General features: G+C 36.1%; 1 protein-coding gene across 1 annotated transcript; it reads right to left on the minus strand.

Moving 5' to 3' along the window:
* On the minus strand, positions 1–26,730 carry MARCHF11 (membrane associated ring-CH-type finger 11). The gene is made up of 4 exons (XM_088528150.1): positions 26,497–26,730; positions 25,437–25,592; positions 7,237–7,429; positions 1–653 (listed from the first exon to the last, which is right to left on the minus strand). The coding sequence occupies exons 1-4, from the start codon at positions 26,728–26,730 to the stop codon at positions 331–333; spliced, it is 906 nt and encodes a 301-aa protein (XP_088384276.1). The 3' UTR covers positions 1–330.

A 26,730-nucleotide genomic window follows, 5' to 3' on the forward strand; every position in this document is an offset into this window, starting at 1 on the left:
TTTAAGAAAATACATTTAAATATATTTTTACTTAAAAATGAGTGAGTTTATCATTCAAAGACCTAAGACTTAAATTATAAACACTTCTGGTACAAATTGACAAAAAGATCTAATAAACCAGACTATATAAAAAGCAAGAGATTTTTTTTTCAGAAAAGTGTATTTGTGATTTAACTGATCATATAAAAAGCATTAATTTTTTTTAAAAAAATGTGTGTATATACTTTTTTTCAAGTGTTAATGGTTTCACCATTCATGGTAACTACATTCCAACGTCCTTAAACACCAGGGCCTATTATCCTCATCTGCGCAGGGCAGTGAGCGTACTCTTTACACTGAGGTTACTCTCATCACCACTTCCCCGGAGCTGTTGTCCTCTGACGCGTCTTCCTGAGGTCTCACGCGGTTGAACAGATGTAACAATACGTAGCCACACTGAAATCTCGGTGAGGTCAGCTGCGTTGGGTGAACTAAGCTTCTGTTTCTGAATGCAGTCAGCGGCAACCACAGTGTCCTTCCTGCTGAGGACTCTCCTCGATTGCTCTCCTCTATGTCTGTGGCTTTATCATAATTTAACACATCCCAGTGTAGATTGACAGCCCTCCAACGCTTAAACACTCGATAAACAGATGCCCCTTCGTGCATTATCAGTCCTGAAATTAAGAAAAGAATTATTAGTTTGCACAGAATGTCACTGGGTACCATTTTGACAGCAAATAAAGATGTAACTTCATAATGCCACATGAATTAAATAATGCCACAGCAAATGAATCTGGCAATTGCTGTCATATTAAGCAGAGCTCATTAAATTTTTGGCAACTGATAATTCCTATAAATTATACACACGCAATATGAACCACTATTTATGTGTTTAAGATTAGGAGAAAAAATTGCATTTGGCATACATCTATATTTATAATAATTTTAAACCTTTCCCTCCTATACTTAATCAGAATCCAAAATTTATACAAAATACCCCAACCTCATAGTTAGCCCTTCAAATCTCTTCAAATGTAAGCTCAAGATATATGCCAAAACTGGCATTACCTGAGAGTGCCTAATTTAACAAAATATGTGGGTTTAAGTAAACCAACACTAACCAGTTTTGCCAGCAGATTTGTAAACTGCCCTTTTATATGAGTGTGAACATTGTCCACATTTAATACATTTTAAAACTGTTCTGTATCTTTATAGATTTGTAGTGATTTAACTAGATCTTTAAGTAAGTAGGATTTTCTATAGGGGACAGAATGCTCTTAAATTGATTTAATAATGTTTTGTAGTACGTTTGGAACAATTTTTTATCAAAAATTTTATTGTTTTCATATTTTTGTTCACTTTGGGGTCATAGAACGTTTATGACAACTTGAAACAGCTGTAAGAAAAATGCCTTCCCTTTCTTGCTTCAGAATAGCAAGAACAAAGAGATAAATGTCATTATTAACTATGATATTATTAGCTTTGATAAGGATGGCAAGGATGATAGGCCTCATTCTTTCTCTTCAAAACTCAGTAGGGAAAATTTGAGAAAAATTTCTAAAATGTCCTTCAAGCAAACTATAGATTATCTAGAGTGCTAGAGTCTAGAATCTGCTTTCATCTAGCTAATATTAATGTTTACTCAAGTGTGCAAGCAATTCTGTTAAATGAAATTCATATTTTTTCATATTTTTCCATATTTTTATGTATATATGTACAGGTATATATATGTACACATATCTAAATATGCACATATACATGCACACTCTTCATATGTAAGTTTTTCAAATATGGATTTATTGAAGAGTTTCAGAAAACTTCAGCCTTCTTATTAGGTTTTTCTTCTCAAAAAGCCTGGCAATTTTTATATTTCTGAGCAATGGCACATGTTCTTTCTGATTCCCTGCTTTGGGAGGAGAGTAGCTTGCCTAGCCAAACACATTGCTAAACTACTTGTCCAGTGTGTTTCTTGTGCATTTTTTTTTCAAAATTCTATATTATTATCTATGATGTCTTAGGCTATGATTCTTTATGCTAAGGGACTGTATAAAATCTGGTCCTACAGAATGAACTTGTGATTTAAGAGTTTAAGGAAATACTGGAAATAAGGCATTTGAGGAAAGATGATTTAAGTAGAAATTATGGTAAAAAATATTTATGTGAATAGCAAGCTTCATATTCAAGTGCATTGATTTGCAGGTAGGAATGAATACTCTAATACATTTTAAAGGTCGTTACATTTAAAAATGGAATAACACAAAGTGTGTTTTCAGAAGCGCGTTATAGCAAATGTTTCTATTCTGTAAGCCTTTTAAGTTTCCTTGAATTACTGAAGAATCCAATGCACTAAAACTAAGAAAATATAAACCTAATGATATGTTACATTTTGTAAATTTGTTTTGTAGCAACATAGCATTCTAATGTAAAAAAACTTGATTGTAAGATGTCTAACTCCATCTTTTCATTTATACGTAAGCAACCCACTCCAAATATTTAGCAGACATGTTCATACATAAACACACCATCAGACTGTCTGTATCATCTTTGAAAGGATTCATATGCAAACTAAATAAATCATGTTTTTATTGCTGTGGCTATGATCCCTTTTTTTTTTTCCTGTTAGATTTTTTGTGGAGTGCCGTAGGGGTAAAGGCATATCTGTGCATTCCTTGTTTCTGTCACTGGATCATAGCACTGTCTGGCCCCACTTCTCTCAAAACCGATGAAGCAAAACTGAGAACCCATTTTGCCCAATGTAACGATTTCTGATACCTGCCTGTTCTCCAGTGCAACCTCTGCATGCAATATATTTGAAACAGAGAAGGAATAAGTTGATAAAGGATACTTTGGGCCTGTAAACTACAAAGTACATTGAAACTGTCCAAAAAAAAAAAAAAAAAGAAAAAGAAAAAAAAAACTAAAATTATGGAAGAGTAAAAACAACTCTTTTTTTAACTACTTTTTTTTTCTTTCCTTTTTTTTAGCTTTCAAAATTTACTGAAATTAGACTTCCAGTCTTTTCTCAATGATGGCAAGGAAGAGAATTTTTTCTTTAAAATGGACGATGTTACTCACATATGCTCAAAAAGAGCAAAGGATAAAGGATCTAATATTGCAAGGCTTTGAATAAGCCTTGGCTTGAGCAATGCTTAATGAGAGAAAAGTAATTTCATAATTCCCTCTAACAAAGTAGGTTGATTTCCCGTCTGGTAAAACTACCGATTCAAAAAGATCTGTATAAAAGAATTCCAAAAGATCTTTGAAAGCTATTTTCAAAAAGAGAAATAATACTGTTTTATTCTACATATCATGGTTTCAACAGCACACAGAGCATTCTTGCACAATCCTAGGCTGGAGGAAAAAGTAAAAAGTACAGATCAGCCAAAAATCTTGTGTGAACTAAATGATCCCAAGAGAAAATGGTAGAATTTGGTAGGCTATTCTGATGTTCTGGCCAGTTCACATGTACTAGGAGCAGGCTTTGGAGTTAACAGACCCGCCAGAATGTCCTAAGGCTCTGCGAAGACTTTGTCTTCAGGGTTTGTTTCTAAGATGCAGGGAGTACAGTGCAATCGAGAGAGATCATAGGGGTTTTCTTCTTTTGCTTTAAAGTACTATGAGATTCTTTCTTGGGCACTGTCCAAAGGCTTTCGTATTCTGAGTCACAAGTATACTCAAAATTTTTCATACTGAATGTCTTTACATGAAGGTAACTCCTCACAGCTGAGATGTGGCATTAAATTCCACTAGTGTCTTACCACACTGTTCTAACCGAGAGCCCTTTCCAGGAGGAGGCCTCATTAGAATTTCTTGCAGATCCAGAATTCAGAGGAAATATGTGGGCTTACAAACTTTTACTGGGGAATAAAAGACACTTTTCTGTAGCAGTCTCTAACGCTGAACAAAAATGTCACTTCTTAATCCTATTCTGTATCTAGGTCCATAAAGACAAAAAACAATCAGGAAATTGATAAAAGCATTGAAGTGAAACATATCCACCCTAAAAACAGGAATACTCTTTTAAAATTATTTAGAATTAGAACATGAAAGAAGGCTTTCTGAATAGAGAAATGCTAAGTGCATTTCGATGGGTTAGTTAGAAATTCAGTTTGTTCAAATTTACCACTTGCAAAATGTTACTAGGCATGAAATTGCCCAGGGAGCAGGGAACTGGATGACAGTGCTTTATCCACACCTCGCATTGGCTCTCATCGCTTGCTCCCTTGCCATAGTATTGGCACCACTCACATTTCCAGTACAATGTTACAGTTGGTTTTCAGGTGCCAGAGAAGCTGCCCAGTTGTCCTGGGATTGCAATTGGGCTGTTATTATTTGCAAGAGAGATTGTCCACTTTGGAACCTTGTATGACTAAAGTTTTGATTACTTTCCAAAGCAAATATATAAAATAGTATGACTCTAGTGTTACCAGAAATAATCATTAGGCCTACAAAGCAGAATGGCAAAGACTTTGCATGCTGGCCTTCAGTGTCTAAATAAGAGGTTTAGATCATTCATTCCTTTCATATTAACTCGTCAACTCACTGCCTTTGGTAATCCCAACATGGATGTTCTGATCCTACCACTGCACGTAGCTCTGGACCTATTAAAATAGTCAAGGTTTGCCTTCGAGCACATCTGTCATCAGCAATATCTGCAGAGAACAGCTTTATGCTGTTTTATACAACTAGAGACTTGTGGGGTTGATATTGACAAGTAAAAATGACAATCCTGTAAAGAAGATATTAGAATTCTGGATGAGTTAAGAAGAGAATGAGTAAAATAATTAATACAAATATAATATGTATGCTGGAATGGAATGCTGGTGATCTCTAGTTTCTGAGATATTTCTTTTCGTAAAATGAAAAAGAAGACCAGGAATTAAAACATATGTTACACATAATTTACTTCATAATGAAGTGGATGGTATATTACCTATAAAATATAAGCATCTATGTCTTATGGGATAAAAATTAGCCATTGGAAAAATAGAAATTAGTATGTGCAAGTTTTTAAAGAGATCACAAGATATGTCATATCTTATCTGCTTTTAAGACTGGCCACAACAAAACTCTTCAAGAAGTACAGATTTTTATCCTTCCCAAAAGGCTAAAATACTTGTACTGTACCAACTGAAGGCAGATGGAATACTTGGTCATATCACCAATAACTCAAGCATTTGTCTTGAAATGTGTGCTGCTAAAGCAAATCCTTACATCTGCAAAGATTTTCACTGAAATAGATTCTAATACTAACGTGGGTATTAACTTATGGCAAATCTTTTGTAAGACCAAGATCATGGAAGACTTTCTACAAAAGGAGGAAATGACAGCAGAGGAAATTTTGGGTGGGAACTTCACCTACCTGTAAGTATTACAAGCTGTGTGATATAAGATTACATGTAATAAGCAATGATAAAATTGTATGTTCATGCCTTCAGAGAGTTATTAGTAAAATGGACAGTACCATGGGGAACTTTATTCAAATGCTCTCTCAGTCTAAAATCTTTCACTTTATGATGAAAGTAAAATGTGAAAGAGAATAAAATAGATACTATTAACAAATGTTCTTAAAAAATTATAGTGTTAAAAATATTTAAATTCAGTGTCAGGAAGCGTGGCCAATAAAATAGATAGTTTATTTATCATGTGACTATAAAACATGCACATATGTAACTGCAGGCAGGTCAGTTTATCTGGTGGCTGAATGTGGATGTACCAGATGCAGGTTGCTCCTGCATGGTGCCAGTCAGGCTAGGAGCCCCATGGCTGTGTGAGGAGGGGCTCGGCCCTGGCTGGCTTGGAGGGCAGCACATGGCTGCATGTGCGAGTCTATTGAAACCATGCCTTAAAAGAGTTTGCTACTGTAGGTGAACTGGTTAGTCCAAAATAAAGGACATTTTTGGCAATTGTCTATGCCGCACCTGGAATTCCATATAAGTGCGAAGTTTAATATGCCTGAAGCTAAACACTTCTGTCTCCATTTAGAGTTTTTTTCTTTTTTTTTAATAAAAGAAAAAACATCAGAAGTTAATTGTTAAACAGGAACAATTAATCAAAAATCAGCACGTAAGAGTGTACCTGATGCACTTATTTTGTTAATTTAAACACAAAGTATTTGTCTAGAGTTAGAGTTCAGTTAATTTTTATGTTTAAGAAGATTTAGGTTCACAGAAGAAAGCCTGTGCTATAAAATATTCCAGAATGACCTCCTTTCATAGAAATAATAAAATAAATAGAATTAATGATTTAGCTGAAATATAAATAAATTCTCTGACTGTAGTGGAATGCTGTCAATAAAAGAGGATATGACTTTGTGGTTGGACCAAAAGCCTGGATATTAAGACTCACTCTGTTTCTTTGCACCTTATTGAACAGAATTCAGAATTGCCATATGTGAGACCGGGGTAACATCAACATTCATCATTCCAAAATTTCAAATCAAACATGATACGATATTTGACTGCTGAATTTTCTTGGAATTGCATTTCTAAGAATATGGTTTAATGCTGATTACTCCAAGTTATTAAATTCTCTCTACAATTAATTGCAGCTATTGTAACATTCAATAAAAAAAGAGTTTACAATAAAAAGATTTATATTATATTTAAGTATTTTTGAATGCATGTATTTTCAGATAGTTCAAAACTGGCCAAAATAGCTTTGTAATAAATAGTATTTTCCTTTCTAAGACTGCAGCTAAAGCTAAATAATTTGAGATTACTTAATAGGATATTATGTTATCCCACTTAACACTAGTGTTTGTTTAAGTGTTTATGATGGACAAAGAACTCATGCCAGCCTTTTGTTATTCTCCATTACTATCATGATAATCCATATAATCTGTATACTTTAATTTTGGATTTATGGTTGGATTACAACCTCAAGGGCTTTTTGTGTGCTTGATAATGGTACAATCTAACGCAATGTAGCATCAGGGGGAGATAATTTTACTAGTTCTTTTAATAAAGTCTTTGTTATTTTCACCTGTTTAATTTCTTGCACTTTGTTAGCCATCTATACTTTCAAGTAATCTAAACTGACCCTGTTCCCACCACTAACACTGGGGGAAGCTTTGATTAATCTGAATAAAGCCTCTTTGGTTCTTTTCTCTTTGCAGTATTTGCAACACTTTACAAAGCAGTATTTGCCAAAGGTACCAGCTGAGAATAAATCTGCAAAGAATTGGAACGACCAATTAGAAAAAATAGTCATAGTTTTAAACCACAGTCTATGCTGTTTAACATTTTTTGAGCTTACCTATGCACACTAGATCCATAAAACCATACATTCCATAGCAGATTTGAAAAAGGATGTCCTTTCTTTGCCATACTGCATAAGGGCTGAAGGCTGACCATAGAAGCCAAGTCACACTTGCTACTAAGAACAGAGATCCTAGGATTACAGCAACCATCTGCACTTTCTCAACCAGTGTTATAGTAATGCTTTGCCACTAAAAGAGAAACAAAGTTGTATAAGATCAATATGTTATTTTCTGTGATTGTACATTCAACCCCACTTTTTTTCCTGAAATGAATAATTATTTTAATATTTGTACATATCTTCACAAATGTTTATTAGTATTAGTTATTCACTTTTAGTTAAAGTGAAACTAATAGTCCCCAACCCCACAGGTATTACTGTCATCTCCATCTAGCTGTGAACTTCAGAAGAGCTATCCTTATTTTTATTTTTCCTTTCATTGCAAAGTCAAAAACATATTTAGTCTCAAAAATGGAACTCAGCCTTTCACACCTGTATGATAATGGACTGAATAAAAACAACGTGGGGAAGACAATCTTAAGTAACTTTTCTGTCAGTGTGAAAAGTTCAACCCCTCCAAATCTGAAGCCACTTTTCCATTTTCCTGCTGCACATCAGAAAAGCTCCAGGCTACCTCCAGGCATACCAAGAGAGCTGCGTGTCTCTGCATAAATCAGCATAATTAGCAGTCTATGAACAGACACTTGCGTCTTTGTATGGAAGAAACCTGGAGACTCTGGAGGAGCCCTGAACATAGGAAACACACACATTTCATTTCAGTGCGTCTTAATTCCATCTGCTTCTCTGGGGAAGACTTTATACTTTGTATGTGAGTGACTCAGATTTATGATGTGACAAGATATAATTTCAAAAGAATACACTTACTGAATTCTATCAAGACAAGGATAGAAATAAAATTTCATTATAACAAAGAGTCACAAAAGCAAATGAAAGTCACAGCTTAAGGAAAAAAGCGTTTTGGATTACACCTATCTTGTATACTCTTTTCTGGCTAATTCACTCCCTGAATTGGCTTGGCTGACACTCCATTCTAATTCCATTACCTGCTCCAACATTAGTATGGTGTATAATTTTTAGTTTGACATCTTCCTTGTTCCTAATTTTGAAAGGCTAACCCCTCTCAGGATTGCTATGAGGAAGATGAGGAGAAAAAGGAACCAAGAGCTCTATTACCTCTTTCCCACCTGCAAATATTTCTTCCTTGCTACTATTCCCTTAGAAAAAGCTTTTTTTTTTTTTTTTTTTTTTTCCCCTCAGCAGTTGAGCATGTAGTACTGTGTGATTATACGTGATAGAATAATTCCTGTAACAAGAGTCTGCGGGAGGTCTCTAGTCAACTTCCTGCTTGGAGCAGGATCAGCCATGATATCAGACCAGGTTGTCCAGGTCTTTATTCAGAGAGATCTTGAAAACCTCCAAGAATTGAGACTGTCCCACTTCTCTGGGCAACCTCCCTCCAACTCTCTCTATATTCTATAGGGATAATACGTATAAGAGCAAAATTATTTCTCAGCGGAAACCACATAGTGTTGGCAGAAAACTGTCAAAAATGCTCTTGGTTATGTGCTTTTTCCTGTCTTCCTTCATTATCAATGTGAGGCAGACTCTTAATAAATTTGTTCAGAATGCCTGAAGTCAAAGTACCTTTACATGAAGTGAAATTTAGTTTTATGCCTTAACTGTCACAAAATATTAAACTGTCAAATTCATGGAAGAGGCTGGCAATAAACTTTAAAAGCTATTATATACCTGAAATAAACAGCAAGTCTTTCACAGTGAAATTCAGGAATGTAGAAGTTCTTATGTCATATTATCAAATTATTTGGATTTTTTTTTTAATTTAGATTATTCATAGTTACTCTTCAAAGATATCACTGAACAACAGAAAGAAAAGGAGTCCAAACATCTGGGATAAGTAATGTAGCATTGCTGAATAATGAATGTACATGCAGTCCAAACACAAAGACCACTCTCATTCTGGAATTGCCTGACATGCTAATTTCTTTTCTTATCTCCCTCTTTCAAGCAGAATCAGCCACTCCTAGGAACTTTCTCTATGACAGGCTTCAGTCTGATGAGATATGTCATGTTAGCTTTTCCCAATTTTTTTCTTCCTAGAAAAGCTTGATCATGAACAGTCTGAAGAAACATGATCTTCACCTTTTCATAGCATCTTCTTGAGAATGTGTTCTAGTTGCTTTGCTATTCTCGTGATCAGATGAATTAAGTACCTGTAAGGATTATATGTAACTCAGTCCCTCAAACTCAGCAAGCTCATCCAGCCCAGTGAAAGTCCAAAGCCTTCTACAGAGAGCAGTTCCTACCCCCTTTGATTTTAAAGGCCTTAGAACAGATAAAGGAGTTCAAAGAACTCCAAAGGGGCAGGGGAGTCATTAGGCAATGAGAGGAACTATGTGGGGCTGTGTCTTCCGGTGAAATTCCATTTCACAACAAGACTTGTGAAGAGGAATCTGAAATGTGGTCCCATCACATTTTTTTTTATCCAAACTCTTATGCAAGGTGCAGATAATATGTGTCAGCATACACAGAGAAAAACATTTAGGAACAAAAGACATTTTTAAAAGAGTAAATTCTATTTATAGTATGCATCTATTTAAGCCTGATTTGATTTGTTCTGACCATTCTCCTCATTCCATTTTCCATTATATGTTGCTACAATCACTTCATCTTTTAATGCCAAACTAAATGCTTACTATAATGAAGTCACAACAATATTGTTAAAAAAGTATTATTATAATTAATGTTGAGTAAATGCATTAATAATTTTACAGACTGAATTATTTAACATTCTGAACTGAATGGTTTCATTATTAGTATGTCATATTCATTTAAATCTCTTTTTTCCATAAATACATTTCTCATTTTCGACATACCACAGAACTCTTAACTTGCTCATGATCTGAAATTATAACTTCCTAATTGATGTTGTCATTTGCTAGCTATACATTCTTTAATCAGTAACAGTTCTCTTAGCTAAGTAGTTTGACAGTTTAGAAAATGTCTATATAGCTTTTGCCTAATTCCTACATTTTCCCTTTTACTGTCAGTTCATTATGTTTGGTTCTTTTTATCTTCTATTTATCATTGGTGTGCATTCCATGAATTCAGGGGGAATCTGGTACATTAATGGCAAGCTGTAGTTCTGTTGACGCCTCCAGAACCATTGCTCCTCTTTTGTTCTAAGTACTCTGTCAAGAGGAAGTTTTAATTTTTTTAAAGTTAAGATTTCAGGTGGGTTGGACTAGATGACCTCTAGAGGTCCCTTCCAACCTTGAGCATTCTATGATTCCATGATTTCCAGAAATTGAAAGAAACATATTGTTTTGAAGGACTAATTGCAAAAGAATAAGTTAGTACAGTTATATCTATGCTCTTTAGAATGTAAAGACAAATGTCATCTTTGAGATAAATCCATATTAACTTAGCTTTTTTTTTTTAATGGTGCCTTCTAAAAGCCCATTGATTGCTGTAAAATGCATGGCAGACAAAATAATTTTAAAAGTATTGATTGCAACTGAAGCAGTGCTCAGAATACATTATATGAAAAATGACTGCAATAGAACTACAGGATTTTGTACATTCTTAGTACAGAACATATGAATGGTCCTTATGGCTCCTCAGATTAGGTGAGACCGTAGCCTTCCTACATATGGCAGCACCAGCTCATGAAGGCAAGTGATAGATAAAGAAATAGGAGGTGTGCATGCATGGGGTGTCCCGCATGTGTGATGGGAAACATTATCTTTCACTTTATGATACATTTATCACTTACTTAATTTGCGATACAATTAGAGATGGGTTTTTCAAGTATGTTGTCATAAAAAATGGGCCACATTTACATTCTGTTTAAAACAGTAAAGTAACCCTAAGGCCAATGAAACTAAGGTTCTATATTCAGAACAAATAAGGAATAATAGAAAAAAAAATCAAAAAATCATTTTAAAGCATGATCAGATGAGTAACAGCATGCAGGTACACAGTGTGTCCATGATTCAGTTGGGCCCTATATTAAGTGCAATTTGGAGCTGCGCTATTCAAACTATACTGGTCCAAGGCATTCTTTTTCCCTTCTAACTGAAGTCTCTGAAGATACCGATGCTCTCTGATGAGTTCTGATGAAGCAGTTTTACATCATTGTCCCCTACCAGAAGCAGTCCCCATAGCAAGCATAGCAAAAGGAAATATGTCCATGCCTCAACTGCTTACCAGAGACAAAAACACGTGTCCTCTCAGGAGCACTGCTTATTACGGCCATTGCCGAAAGAAGACTCCCTCTAGCCAGTCTGGAATGCACACTTACATAAAATAAAATAAATAAATAAAATAAAAATAATAGTCGGCAGGGGACTAACCTGATGATGACCTATTATAACGTAGTATGATGAACCTGAAGATACATCAATCACATGACTTCAAGAAGTTTTTGTTAGATTTTTCTAATTGCTTTGATTGCTAGAATTAGATAGCTCTGATAGGAAAAATAGTTTGTTAACACAGTCGTTTATTATGCATAATAGGATTTGCAATCTGCTTATGTATGAATAAAACTTACAAAAAAAAAGTGATTTGCTTAAAACACATATGCTTATTTTTATCTTATCTTGTTAATAGTCTAAATGACCAAATAATTAATTTTTCTAATGTATTTTACAAGAGGCACACATGAACATCTCACATGCTTCATTTAGTATGCAGAAATCACACATATAGAATGTAGCTTACTGACCAACCTGGAAAACATTGGATAATAAATGTGTATTTTGGAATTCACAGGTAAACAGTTTTAATTATAGGATTCCATTTTTATGTCTTAATAGAATCAATGCCACAGAAATCACAGCCCACCTCCAATGCTTATCTGTTCTGATAAATTATAAAGTCATACAGTGCCTATAGTCATAGTATACATCATCTTTTCATTCTGTATATCAAACAGATCATGAATAGAAACATTCTGGCTTGTTGGCTTGTGTTACTTCTCAGACTGCTTAGAAAGCATTAGCAGTATTTACTTGGGACAACTAAAACTGTAGATTTACTGTGGACATATAGTCCATCTGTGCAGCATATGTGCAGTGAGTTGCTTGTTCCTGGAAATGTTGGCTTATTGCATGTACACGATTAGGCAGAACTCACACATTCACAGTGGGAACATCTCAGATTTCTGATTGCCCCAAAGCTTGGAACAAATGTACAAAATTTTCAAATTCTACTATATTACAAGCTGGGGAGGGTGTGAACATCTGGAGAAACCTGGTACATGGTAGTCCTGCTTTTTTCAGTTGTGGCAATATAAAAAGCTGTAAAGTTGGCAGAAAAAGCCATAAAGGAGTGTCTCTGTTGTAATACCTCATTCAGCATACAATTGCCAAGAAAGGACATTGTGAGACCACTGATGAACTAAGCTCTGGAACAGCCCCTGAATTTCTCTGATGTTGAACATAAGGTGGCAGAGTTCTGAAGTAAGACCAAATGAAATGTTGAGCTCCAAAGAAGAGGAAGTTTGTCTACTCCAGCTCATTCATGCCCAAAGTTCAGCTTAAGCAAAGCAGAGAACTGACTGGAACTGCCAAGGTTCTGTTTTTCCCCAGGACGAGTCTTCTTTTTCAGTTTTCTGCGATAAATCTGGCCAAGAATTTAGTAAATGCTGCCTATGTATGGGCCCTTCAGCTTCATGCTAGCTCTGGTGATGGAGTTCTCTTTCTGCACAGTCAAATGAAGAGGTGGGCTTGAGTGCTTGCACTGAGCACATGCAGGAGACAAAGATTCCTTATTTATCAATGGGAACATCAATGAATTAGAGGACATAGAAGCAGCATTTGGGGAACATAGACCTGCACAATATAAGCAAGCAATGGAAAATTTAAGTTTAGGGTCTTAAAGGACCTGAGTGGAATTGTTCATGTCTGGAGCATAAGAGCAAAGTAGAAGATCTAGTGGCGGGACTAAGAACAGAATGGATAAAGAAGGAATTTGGCATATGAACAAAGAGAAACCAAATGGTGTCTCAATCAGCTTAATTTATACTATTTCTTTCAAAGGTTTTGCCATATCTTCCACTATCATTCACAAAAGCTATTTAAAGGTACATTTCTGATATCATTATTTTAATTTGATATTTTAAAAATATATTTTGTGTCACTATTTTGGGCAGCAGTATCTCATGATATGCAGCTGTGTAAAGACACAATCCTACAAAAAGTTCAGGTTTATTGCTATACCTTAATCAGACTAAATGGAATATGGTTAAAAAAATACACTGGCCAAAAGAGAATGATAAAAGTGTAAGCAGAAGCTTGAATCTCTCCGTGTTGGTGCATTGGCAGCCATTGCAGTCATAAGCAATAAATTCAGTACTTGGCAGAGAAAACAAAATCTATGTCATACATTCAGTGGAGAACATAAAGATCTGTGAAAATTGTCATCTCACAGTTGGAGAATTTCTATTTTTAAAAGGATAGAAAGCCAGTCTTTTAGAGCCAATTAAGAAATGTACATTATTATACCTAATTAAGGGTTTTTTTATATAGAGTGCCAAGTTTGTCTTAAGCACTCAGAGGTCCTAGACACAGTAGCTTCAAGTGCCAAGGATTCCACAGTGAATGTTCAAGGAGAGTCATTTGTATGGCGTGTGTGCAGCAAGCCCACTATTGGAGGTACTGGCTTTACCATCTGTACGCCAAACACCGCACATGTCTAGTGTGGCTTCACCTTCTTCACAGGTGAAGTCTGTGGGATCTGAACTTCTTAAGGCTGTGCCTTAAGAATATATCTTTAGATAGCTTGCTGAGGGCTTAGTTTGAAATCCTGGTATACATCAGTTCCTGAATTTTCATCTGTAATATTTGTCTTTTCAACTTCATGTTTTTTTATTAAGAATGAGTTTTATATGAAGTTGCATAAACTCTCAGTCCCCGATAAAATCAGCATTAGCTTTGTATTCATTACATTGAGAAAAACCTTTATGCATTTGTCTAGAAGAACAAAACGATTAAAATTGCCTTAGATTGCAAATCTAAAAGAACACCACTACATATTTCAAATATCAGGATAATACTTGGTGCAGGTGAATTCTTGCAATTCACTTACGTTATTATTCAGTTGGTTACAATCTCTTATGAAGGTGACTTCTATTTCTGTAAGAAGATGATCTTTTAAAATCATACTCTTTGTTGCACATTCACTGTTAACCAGTAAAGTTTACTTTTATCTTTTTCTTTAATTGTTAGAATTGCTATGTGAGAACACAAGAAAAGTCGTGATAAAAACTGCATTAACTTAGGGATTTTTTTTGGATACATTTTGAATTACTTGGAGTAAGATTCTAGTTATTCTTGGCTACTGGCCAAAAAAAGAGAGAAGAATGAGGCAAGACTTGAGGAGAAGTGTGATTGTTTTTACTCTCTTTGAGACAGAAGGTGGATATTCAGTACACAGAGAGTAGCTCTCTACCTTCCTTGATGCATTTAGTTTCTGCTAAACACCTACTGATTTTCACTATTAGAGTAAGGACTGCAATCATATCCACCCTCAAAAGAAAGGTTGACCTTTCAAACAAGCATTCCCAGATCAGGCATCATCCTTTAATAATTAATATGGCATTCTCAACACCTAGAAGCATCTGAAAAAAAAACATGAAACCTGCTAGATGTCTTGTTTGTACAAACTACTATTTCTTTCTAATTCCTAATTTCCACTTTTGATTATGAATTGGCTATCAATCGATCAGGATCAAATGCTGCCCAAAAGACATAACGGAACATTTAAAAGTCAATGTATGATAGAGATGCACCTGAGGAAAAGATGTAATATGAAAGTGCTCTGTTCTCCATTCAGCTTTTAACTTCTATGAGAATACCCAGTTTAGTTACAAATATCTATATTTGTGAACATTCTTTGGGCATGAGTGCATTTCTTGAAAGTCTATCTATCTAAAACTAACACTGTATTCAAATAAATATGAAATATTCCTATTGCAAAGTAGGAACTTTCCTTCTCTCTTGCTGCTTTAGTGGAAATAATGAATTTCATTACAACTTAGCTGTGCTCTTGATAGCATTACCTGACAGTTAAGTATGAATAAAGGGAGGAAACGGAAGTGCCCACTATGGTTGTTGCATTCTCTGTAATCGAAAGATGATCTGTAATATAAACTGAAAACTTCATTCCTGCGTAGACTGTCATGGCATGGAGAGGTCCCAATCCTGACAAAACGTCAAGGAAAACCTATTCAATATGATTACTCACAGGACGTAGAAGTCTCAGCAAGATTATGAGAGAGTTCTGTGAAAGAAGTATTAACAACTGTCATGACTATCAAGTCACTTAGGAGGGTTAAACATGTTTTGCTTATGCGACTCCCTTTGGACACAAAAAGACAATATCAAAAGGAGTTCCGGAGATTATTTCCTTCTCTTATTGAAGGGAAGGATCTATTTGTAAATTTTGCCAAAAATGTTAAATATTTCTAACTGGAAAAAAATGCTGAGTTTGAAACTCAGAAATAAGATATTATTTCACTCACCAAAGATGTGAAAAAAAAATGCTCAGCATGAAGGGATCAAACAGGCCTCTCTCAAAAAAATACCCTAACCACCAGTCAGTTTACACAGGAATTCTCTCTCCTTCATCCTTCTTGTTGATGTCTTCTTGACTACCTTGTTTTCTCTTAAGTATATAAGTATTCATTCCAGTTCAATTACTGAAATTCACATTTCATTTACTAGTTGCACATTCCGAAGATATTGGTTGCTTGTTCTTTCTCTGACACCTGGAATAATAAAATATTTTTTTTCCAAACACACAAAAGAAAAGATAAAGTGTGACTGATGTATTCACTGGTGAAAAACCTTAATTCAAATCCACTGTTCACCTAAATTAAAGCAAGGTTTTAAACTTCCACCTCTCAAGACCTTCTTTTAATGACTGATTTACAAAGCATTTAGGATACAGTACAGTAGAACGCCTTCAGTGTCCTTTATTGGAACACTTCCAATTCACGTACAACATACACATGTTCACTGAACCAAAGAGAAAGCAAATGAAATTGATTTTTTTATTCACATCACCTCCACAGGGATGAGTAAGGAGATGATATTAGCACTATGCAAAGCACCATGGCCTATTTCTGATTCTGACCTATTTCAATGGTCTGTGGAAAAGAACCATACCAATGGTGTGATGGTGGAAGAAGTGTGGAAGATATGCCATATAATTGGAATTTTAGAGTTCAGAGTCTCCACTATACCAAAAGAAGACTGAAAGAGGAGTTTTCTATACCATTTAAGTACTGTAAAAAAAGAAAAAATGACAAGCACTAATGCACTTTCCAAGCCATGCACCATACAAAATGATGGCAGGATGATGGAGCCAGACAACCTAGACATAGAAACAAAATTGACTGGATAAGCACAGCTAGGAAGTTGCAGAATATCGGCCACCAATACTATGTGCCCCACACGTAACTATCAGTTATGGCAGTCCTGGACCACTAGTTAGACAAAAACTTGTTCCAAAAGTCAGTTAGAAAGCACTGGAGATACTCAAGAAATCTTCTCTTGAAAAATAAGTCCTAATTATAAAAGATGAAAAATTGGCCTGCTAGAAGAATTGTTATATATATTACATATAATAATAATAACTTTGTGTTAAAAGGCATAATGAAATTGTAATTACAAATAGTACCATTGTGTATGCTTCTTACAATTGTCAGTGGCAATTCTAAATTATTTAAAGTTTATTAACTATAGGAATTTTTTAAGTAGCAAAATTTTTAAAAATGATTCTTTAAATAAGTTCTTTTGAAGGTACATCCTTGCAGGTACTGTTACACAATCACGAGCACAAGCTAGTAGCAGCTATTGTTTGAATTACTTGTCTTTTTTTTTTGGTTGTGGTCACTTACTCGTAAAACTGCATTTCTAAGCTCTGAAATCATGCAAGATGCTGGGCTTAATTAAACAGAGCAGCAAATCATATGTAAGTATTATCATGTATATTGGTGCTGTATACACTATACCAGGAACACACTGTATCTGTCTGCATATATCTTGAATATGTCTGAAATACTTTGGAGAAATTGCAGTAAGTTGCACAATACAAACCATGTTTTCTGAACACTCAAAATACCTAGCTTTCTAATTTGTTTTATTGTGTGTGAACATTTCCAGCGTTGCAAGAAGCAATGGTTATAATACCAAAAACTGTACTAATTATTCATATTGTTGTTTTTGGAAAACCTTAAAACATGGTTTGGCTTAATGGTGCTTATAGGAGTCATGCCTAACCCAAACACCATTTCCTCTGGTATCCATAGAAATAAAAATGCCCTCCGTTTCTTTCAATTCCAGAAGCACCTAAGAGAGAGAAGGGTAACTACAGGAGGTACATACAGAAAACACACATTTATAAGAACTACATGCTGTCCTGCAAATTGTCTTTCTTTTTCAAGTGTATGTCCACAAACGCAGACATACTTCGGTTGTCCTCCTCTAGAATAGATACAAGTAGACCATCAGATCTTCAAAGGGCCCTGGTTCTGCTCTTGCAAAGAATGAAAAAGGCTTTAGACAGCCATTGCATGCAAAATCTAACTATTTTATCCGTATGTTTGCCCAGTCAGAGCTGGATGACTGTTAGGAACTTACCCAGCATCCAGCTCTGTGATAGAGAATATTGAGTATTGAGCAATAAGATCATTATGGCTGAGTGCAGATACATGTGTTACAATTAACAGTGATGATAAAATACATTTCCCAAGGAGTTGATGGATGGGACAAAAGCATTAGAAAATACTACTTCCTGCTAATCAGAGATTATGGTATTGTAGAAGGTATATTGTCCACATCCAAATTTTCAGGAGCCACATTTGCTGCTTGGTGTACAGAATGTGTAAGGGTGTGTGTTGCTTTGCCACCCCTGTTTTCATGGGAGATAGCTGAAGAAACAAGAGGCTAGACAGCAATCCCACAGAGGACAAGTCTTACCAGAAAATGAGTTCAGAAAGACTCAAGAAACCAAAAACACTGCAGTGACTATCTAGGAGCTGAAAGTATTCATGAATTTCTGAAGCAGGGCCACAATTTTTTAGCAGCATCTAAATAGCTGCTATTTTAGAACTGTACATGCCGAGTGCCACAGAAAGAATGAATAGCAGGATCATGGCTTTCCATCACATTCAGAAATTTTCAGAAAGTGCTCTGATCCTTTATGAAAATAAACATTTGATAGAAGCAAACTAATAACTTCTTTGAAATAACACAAAATCCCACCTAAATTTGAGTTTATAAACAAAGTTATTTAGCTTTCCAAAGTCATTTCTTTCTAATACCCTAAAATATTTTTGATAAACCTCTTTTCCTGTAAAGTGAATGGAATTAGTCCTTTGATCACCAGAGGAAATGAGATACTTCAACTCCCACTGAAGCATATTTCTATCCCAAGAATCTGACTTCTGTTAAAATCCTGGAAAAGGATAGCTACTAAAGGAAGTAGAGGAACAGTGACAAATTATGTGTCATAACCGTGGGTCACAACCTTATGGACTCACATGACAGGGACAATAACTGCTAAAAGCTTGGAAAATCTGGCAAATTTATCATTAAATTTAGAGAAAGATGAAAAAGCAGAAGAGAGCAATATTTTGGCAAATGTAAAGCATCTTGTTCATGCTGCAGAGATGCTAATTAGTGGTCAGAGGACTTAGAAACATGGAAATGCTGGTTGTTTTTTAGGTGAATAGAACTGATGCCTGTCCAAAAAGTCTGATGCCAGACAAGGAGGAAGGGAATTTGGGGAAGTTATCATGAGGTCCTGATATATGAGAGTTGTGCAAGGAAGATTCCTTTGTATCGCATGATAAACACCAAGACATCTGAAAGGAACTTTGAATTAAGACTGCATCTCTTCTAGGCTAGAAGCCTAAAGTCATAAGACTTTGGTCATTTGACTTTGTAGGTCCTGAGTGCTCTGGTTAGGTTCACAGCGATCGTATCAGCAAGACCTATAAAAGTGAAAAGGGAATGCTCAGGGGAAAGATAGGTTTCTAAAACCACAGCCATAAACTATTTTCAATGAATGCACAGCATGTTTTCCATAAATCTCTAAACATACTGAAGTACCTGGCAGTCATAGTAGACACATTTCCCAAGTATAGACAACTATTCCACATATTTCTAATCTTTTTGCTAGGGCTACAGTAAGAAAGAGACAGCTGAAGTAGAGGATTTCAAAATTGCTCAGAAGCATTTGATGATTTCTCTCTGATCCACTGAGTAGTGGATGATACGAAGATGTTTCCTTTAAGTTTGACAGATAAAAGACTCAAGGAAGGTGTCAGTAATTAATCAAGTCACTCTACCTATGCAAGCATCCAGAAAACAGTGAGACAACATGCAAGTACCCTGTAAGTGCCGCTTGAGCAGGAAATGATCTTCCTCATTAAGGCTCATGGGGATTTAAACTAATCACTATATACACCAAGTAAATTCAAAGTGTCTTTCTTGGAGGGGTGAGGTTGAATTTTAACTTTTATGCTATTTATCATATTCTGAATAGAGCCAGGGGCTGTTATGTTTATTTCTTCAAGCAAAATATACTGGATTTTTTTCCTCTTACAAAACAACAGCCCTGAAAGTTAGATGCAGAATACAGTCATCAGAGGGAGAACACAATGTGCTGGGAGTAGCCACAAGTTACAGTGGATTGTAAATTGCATGTTGTTCAGGTTATAGCAGTGAGAGGTACACAAAATGTCCTTGAAGAGGCAGACTCTCTCTGTTTGCTCTTCTCTGGGAGGCAGAGGGAGCTTCCTTGGCACAAAAGAAGGAGGCATACTAAGGTTAATTCTCATTTTATCAAGACACACCTTCCTGAATGCCAATTGTATGGAATATGATTTTTTGAAGATTATTGTAGTGAAAAAATATTCCATAATTAATGAAGCAGTTATTTGAAGAAGTATGTGTGAAATTTAAAAGTATTTCTTAAAGAGGAAGATTCATGACTTTCAGTAACTACTAAGCAATATTTTTTGGAGTTGTATGTGTTGTTTAGGGCATAAAAGGCCATAAAATCAAGCATTATCTCAATATAAAGTCTCCTTTCAATAATACAAATATATAAAGACAAATAAAAGAAAGGTGCAATAAATTAAAGAAAAAACGAAGAACCCTATAGTCTTGCAGGCAAAACTCACAATGCCAAGAGAGTGTTCTGGCTCAAGCAAGGACTTTAGAAGAACTGAGGTCACATAGTCCTTTCATTATTGTGCTCTTGTCATACAAGAAGGCAAGGAGTACACTACCACAGAGTAATACAGAATTGTTCTCTATGCTACATAAACACATTTTTTTGCCTAATTTATTTTTTACTGATATTCCCCTATCTTAGATAGACCAATGTAAACATAAGGGAGGCCTGCCTAACTCCCTGCGTGCTGTAATTGATGCTCTGGCTAGAATGATGCAGCCTCCTGAGGGAGACTACAAGTAAGAGATAAATCAGCTGAGATATATCAACTTTGATCAAATGCTCTATCTAGCAAAGCACTAACACACAAAGACCCTGGAAAACTGATCTCGAGTGTTTGCTGGTGTTTGTACAGCTGTTCTAGCAAAATTCTAAATATTAATTTTACCTTCTGTATCTCCACTTCAATCTTCATCCATTCCAACTAGAGAAGCATATTTTTTGTCACATAATGTTAAAATCCTAAATAAACTAGGAACCTTCAGGTCTCTGAATTCAATTATAGATTTTGAAACTTTGTTTGCCCATTTTTTGCAGTTCTGTCCTAATTCTCTTTCCAGCTTTATTTCTCTGCTTTCTTATAGGCCTCCCTTTAACTAAATCAATCCCCTTCTTTCAAGGTTCTGTGCACTCAAACCATCTCTATTTCAACCTTACCTTCCAATTTTAATTCTTAACTGTCTATTCTCCCATGTTCATTCCTAATAACTTCAAGTCCTATGCATGTGACCATTCTGATTCCTTAGAGGAATGTTTTCTCTCCTCATTGGACTTACTCATTGGATTTTTGACATAAGTTTAATGTAAATTAGGTTTTAAATCATGACAGTCTCCGTATTCCATCCTTTCTCAAGCAGTATGGATTCACTCTTCAATCTATCAATCTGTTCTGTAAACCAGGTATTATCTTAAATTTAAACTTCTGTTTGGATCTTCCTAAAACTTGTGGATGCTTTCCAGAGAACATATCTAAGACTGCTCACATATACAAATTTAATTTCTCATCATAATTTTCATCTTATTTCTTAAATACTGTAATATAATTTTATAAGCTCTTGACAAATATGATTCCCTCAGCAGCCACAAGATTGGTCCAAATATAGTTTTATTTTAGTCCATTACTTTGACCATGTTATTGCCCTCCTTTCATCCCTGTGCTAGTTGTCCTGCTCCCCAACATATCACAGGAAAGACTTGGCTACTCTAAAAGTCCTTGCATGAGTTTACTGACCTATTAACTATCTTTTAATAATGACTACTGAGATGCATCTCTCTTCTCTCATCTGAGTACATGATATCTAGCTCAGATAGGTATTACATTTTCTACCAGTTCTCCCAGATTGCCTTCTCATTTAAGAGTTGTCTGCAAAGCCTCATTATTTCCTTTAAAAGAGGCATTTTAAAACTCATCCCCATCTGAGATGCCAAAAACTCAAAATTATTAGTGTACAGAGACTGCTGCTCTTTTGATGGGTTTTATATAGCCCTTGTCTCTACTCCTTTGTTTATACTTCTTTATAAATTGACTAAGGTTGGGACCATCCTTTTTGTTCTTTCAGTGTACTGACATAGTGCATAGCATGAAGTATCTTCCTGGATCTTAACTTCAGGAACTTTATTATCAGTAATATAAGCAAACTACTGTTAGTAGATAGTTTAGGTTTAAAAGTACAATTCACTATTTGAGCCTTCTCCTCCTCCTCCTTTTTCAGTTGTGCCCTACAATAAGAAAATGTCTGTAACCAGGTGAGCACAGTCATTAGCAATAGCTATGAAAATTTTCTAAATGTTTTTCTGAACACTGACCTCAATATTGAAATATCTGCAGACCTCTACAACTTCTGCATTTTTACTATAAAGCATATACACACACGGGCTGCTAAAGGTCTTGCTCCCAGCCATCTAACTTATGCCAGTGAGCTAACTCTAATGAGTGAGAACTACTCAGATTAACAAGAAAAATTGAACATGCAGTTCACAGAATTTGTTTAACATATTGATTTTTATGCCAAATATTCCAAATGTTAATCACATTTAGGACCATTGTAAACCACTGAACTAATGAGCTACATTCCACCTCAAGTAACTAAAAACTTGCTAAAATAATCGTAACTACATCCTGCATTTTATGCCTATATTCAAATATCAAACTGAATAATTAAAGATTTACTTTTTATTTAAATAACTCCTTATTTTGACATCTTCCTGATGCCAAGAAAGTATCAAATTGTCATATAATGAACTTCTAAATTAACAAATCAGCACATTATATCACTTTTACAACAGGGTCCAATTCACCTAAACTACCAGAATATAACGTGTTAATGAACAGAAGCACAGGATGTGCTAAATATCTCACATAATTATGACTGACTACAGTAAGAGTATAAAAATAACATTATTTAAATATACTTTATTTACATTTTAATAATGATAGCATTTAGCATCAAAGATATTTTTTCTCAACCCTTTTATAACTATATTCCACTTCAAGTATTATTTCTGAACCTTATAATAGAATTGACACTCTGCAATTTACAAGACTGCAAGTCTAGTGAACTAATTTACTAACAGCTTAATAATTAGATGGCATAAATAAAAAGAAAGCAACCTATTTATATGCCCTTTAAAAAGAGAAATTCTTACAAATTATAATGGCATAGCAAATTAATATCAAAAACATTCTTGATGGTGCTGTTTTATCTTTGTTAATATAAAATAAAAATTTAGGTAGTTTTAATTTCCAAGACAGACATTTAAAAAACTTTTATTTTTAAGGCATCTCAAAAGTCTTTCAAAGCTCCTGGCCCAAAACAGTGTTTGTTTCATTCTGGCCTCATTAGAGATATTTTCTTGTTAGGTCTTAACAGAAGGTCCGGTCTATTATTGGATCAAACTCTGTCCTACTCTAAGGACCAAGTCCAGCAAGAAGAACAGGTGTTTTCGTTAACAGATTAGTTAACAGTTATATCTATCTCTCTAATAAGATATGATCCTGAGAAGGATGCTGAAAAGTTCATTTTGCTTTTTTCTATGAAGCAGCCTATCAAATGTCATCAACTTGTTTGTGCGCTCATCTCCCACTGGCAGCCAATTGGTTCATTTAATTATTTTCATGTTTTAAGATCTAGATCTATATTATGAGCCCACATGTTTCTAAGATTAGGTCCTTAAAAAGTAATTAACTAGCAGTTGCTGAAATGTACACAGGGACAGTGAGAAGACTTCCATAGGGAGAGGTCACTTACCATAATAAATTTTGTTCTTTGAATGTACTGCTTCAAAGAGGCCCCCATTTTGGGATTATTTTCTCTACTATACAAAATGTTAAATATTAGATGGAATCTTCACATGTATTCCAATACTTTGGAAGAAAATGTAGAAAAAAAATCTACTTCCAAACTCCCTAAGCATTGCCAGATTCTACAAACATTTCAAGTAAAAGTAAATCTGAAGCTGGTGTAAATCTGCATAGAGAACTAATTTGAGAAAAAGTTACTTTGGTAAATAACCTCCTTTTTAGTTCTTATGACACTGCCTACACAATCTAATTAGTAAAAGATCAACAGTGGTACTTCTAACGACAAGGGCTGAGGCACACTGCTAGCTAAACTATTCCTGTCCAAATATTGTGTCTAATACAATGTAACTAGTCTTGCTTGAGAATTTTTAAGTGCATTATTTACCTAATTGTGTCAATAAAAGATTTGTAAAATATCTCCAGATTATAATTATCAGGTCATTAGTTTTTAACCAAAACCTAAAAGGACTTAATAATACTTTTTTTTTCTAGTAAAGCAAATGATCCAGTGTCTGTCCAAAAGCTTACTAAAGGAACTGTTAAAAATAGGCAATACTAATATAGTCAAGAGTGTAGGAGAGAAGTGAGGGCATGTTAAGATTAATCGCCGTTATAAAAATACACACAGGACTGCAGTTTTGAGACTTCCTTGTAGTTACTGTAACTACAAGAAGAAAAATTTTCAGTGATAGAAGAAAGGTACTACTGCATACCTCCCAAAAGTTGCATGACCTTTTGAGTTTCAGACACACAATGTGTGAGGGCAGGTGTAACCTATTTGAGTATGCAGCTCCATGAAATCTTGCATGCTATTTTATCAAGCATAATAAAGGACAGGCAGATTTAAATACAAAAAAAAAGAATATATCTAAGGTTTAGAAGAAATCAAGTCTTTTTTGATCTACCCAAGATCTGAATCTATTTAAAAAGAGACACCCGAATCTACTGTTTTAAAAAATGCAATAATCTATGAAGGGAATGGCATTATTTTTTGTCTCTTCAGGTTCCTACTTCACTTGCAACTTGGCCGTAAATAGTTGCCTACTGTGTCACCCATTGAAAATTTATTTCTCTTTTGCTTCTGTTTTCCACAGGAGTGGAATAGCTGCTCTTCAAACTGGGGCTTCTTCTGCTGTCCACAGGTATGTATGTAGCAACACTTGAGATATACTTTGGTATCCCATTCATCCTGCAGCTGCTGCTCCAGAATCTCCTACAGAATCTCTGTGCTATCCCTGCCATCCCTGTGTAGATATTTTGACTACCTTGGGGCACCAGAAAGTTTAGACCTAGAAGCAGGTGGATCCAAGTTACTCTGTGTTGTGCTCTGTATGACTTATCTAACAAAAGGGTTTAACAATCTCCAAAGGCCATTTCTTTCTCAGCCAAAAGCTAAAAGAACCTTCTAGAACCAAACAACTGCATAGCTTGAATACGGCTTCTCTTAAAAACTAACTTCAAGTGAGTGCTGATGCTAACTGGTAAAGTACTTAGGCTCTGCTTAGATTTTTCAAAAAAGATATGAAAGTAAGTAGTATTTCATTTTTTAAAAAGACTAAAAATAAGTATTTTAAAAAATATACAAGCAAATAAGGAAAGAAATTACCTGGCAAGGCTTTTTCATTTTAATTGCTATAACATGGTATCTGTAACAGCAGAGTTCACAGGTCCATGACCCTCTTTCACTTATCCACTTTAACAGGCAAAGCTGATGTGTGTACCGTACCGACCCATCGCAGCGGCAAGGATTTAACAATTCACCCTGGAAAGACAACACATCAATGTCAATTTTAAAAGAAACTTTAAAATCACGTGAGAATCCAATACCAAAATATTTACAAGTGTGTAACCATGGAACAGTCTCAATGTCGATACATGAAATAATAAACACACATTTTTTGTTGCAAGAACATTCAGTAATTAAACTATTTTAAAAACAGTTGAGTTCTCATCACCACACCAAACCAGATGCCTATTCCTGTGGGTGTCTGTATGCATGTGAAACGTGTGAAAGATTACCATGGGACAAAAAGTAGTGACATTAGGTGTTCCACACGCCTCAAGTAAACTGTTGGCAGCATTTTCCCCACAGTTGTTCGTCACTACCGCTAAGGAAGGAGCGGGTGACATCACAGGGAACTGTGTCCTCTGAAGAAGGTTCGGTGTTGGTCAGAGTTTGGTTAACAGAACTAAACACATCCACTGATGCTGGGTTTCTGCGTGGCATCAAACAGCTATTCTCCTATTCCCTTGACAGGTTTGTTTTAGCTGAGTGAAGCCACACCGTATAAGACGCTCGTTACGGATCCACTGCTAGCACCGGGTCCAGTGTGGGTGTGAGAGCGAACACACCTGGATGCGTTTGTAAACTCGCACCTTCCTTTGAAAGCACAGCAGAAGCCTGAGAGATCCGTGCTGCTTAAAGCCTCTGCGGGCAGAGAGGGCGAGCGGGAGGGCAGGCAGATGCAACCCCCCATTTTGCGGGGGCTCCCCGCGCCCCGCAGCGCCCTGGGCACGCAGCGGCCCCCGGGCAGGGGCGGCGGGAGCGGCTGCCGGGCGGGAGCGGCGGCGCCGAGCCCTGTCCCTGGTGCTGATCGCTGCCTCCGCCGCCGCGGGGAGGAGACGGGAGAGGGGCCCGGGGCGCGGCGCGGCCGCCCCCGCCTCACCTGCTCGCGGCCCTGGAAGCAGATCTTGCAGATGGGGCCGGCGCCGCCGGGGTTGCTGCCGCTGCCGCTCTCGCTGCTGCACACGGAGCGCGTCTCGGGCTGCTCGCCGGCCGCCGCCTCGGCTGCCGCCGCGCTGGGGCCGCCGCTCTCCGCCTCCTCGGCGGGCTCGGCGGCGCCGGGCGGCTCGCGGGGCGCGGCGTGGAGGGCGCCGCTGCCCGCCGCGGCGCAGCTCAT

Source organism: Tinamus guttatus, unplaced genomic scaffold, assembly GCF_059628265.1.
Source record: "Tinamus guttatus ecotype Peru unplaced genomic scaffold, ASM5962826v1 Tinamus_guttatus_pri_ptg000302l, whole genome shotgun sequence".
In the NCBI taxonomy this organism is placed as follows: Eukaryota; Metazoa; Chordata; class Aves; order Tinamiformes; family Tinamidae; genus Tinamus; species Tinamus guttatus.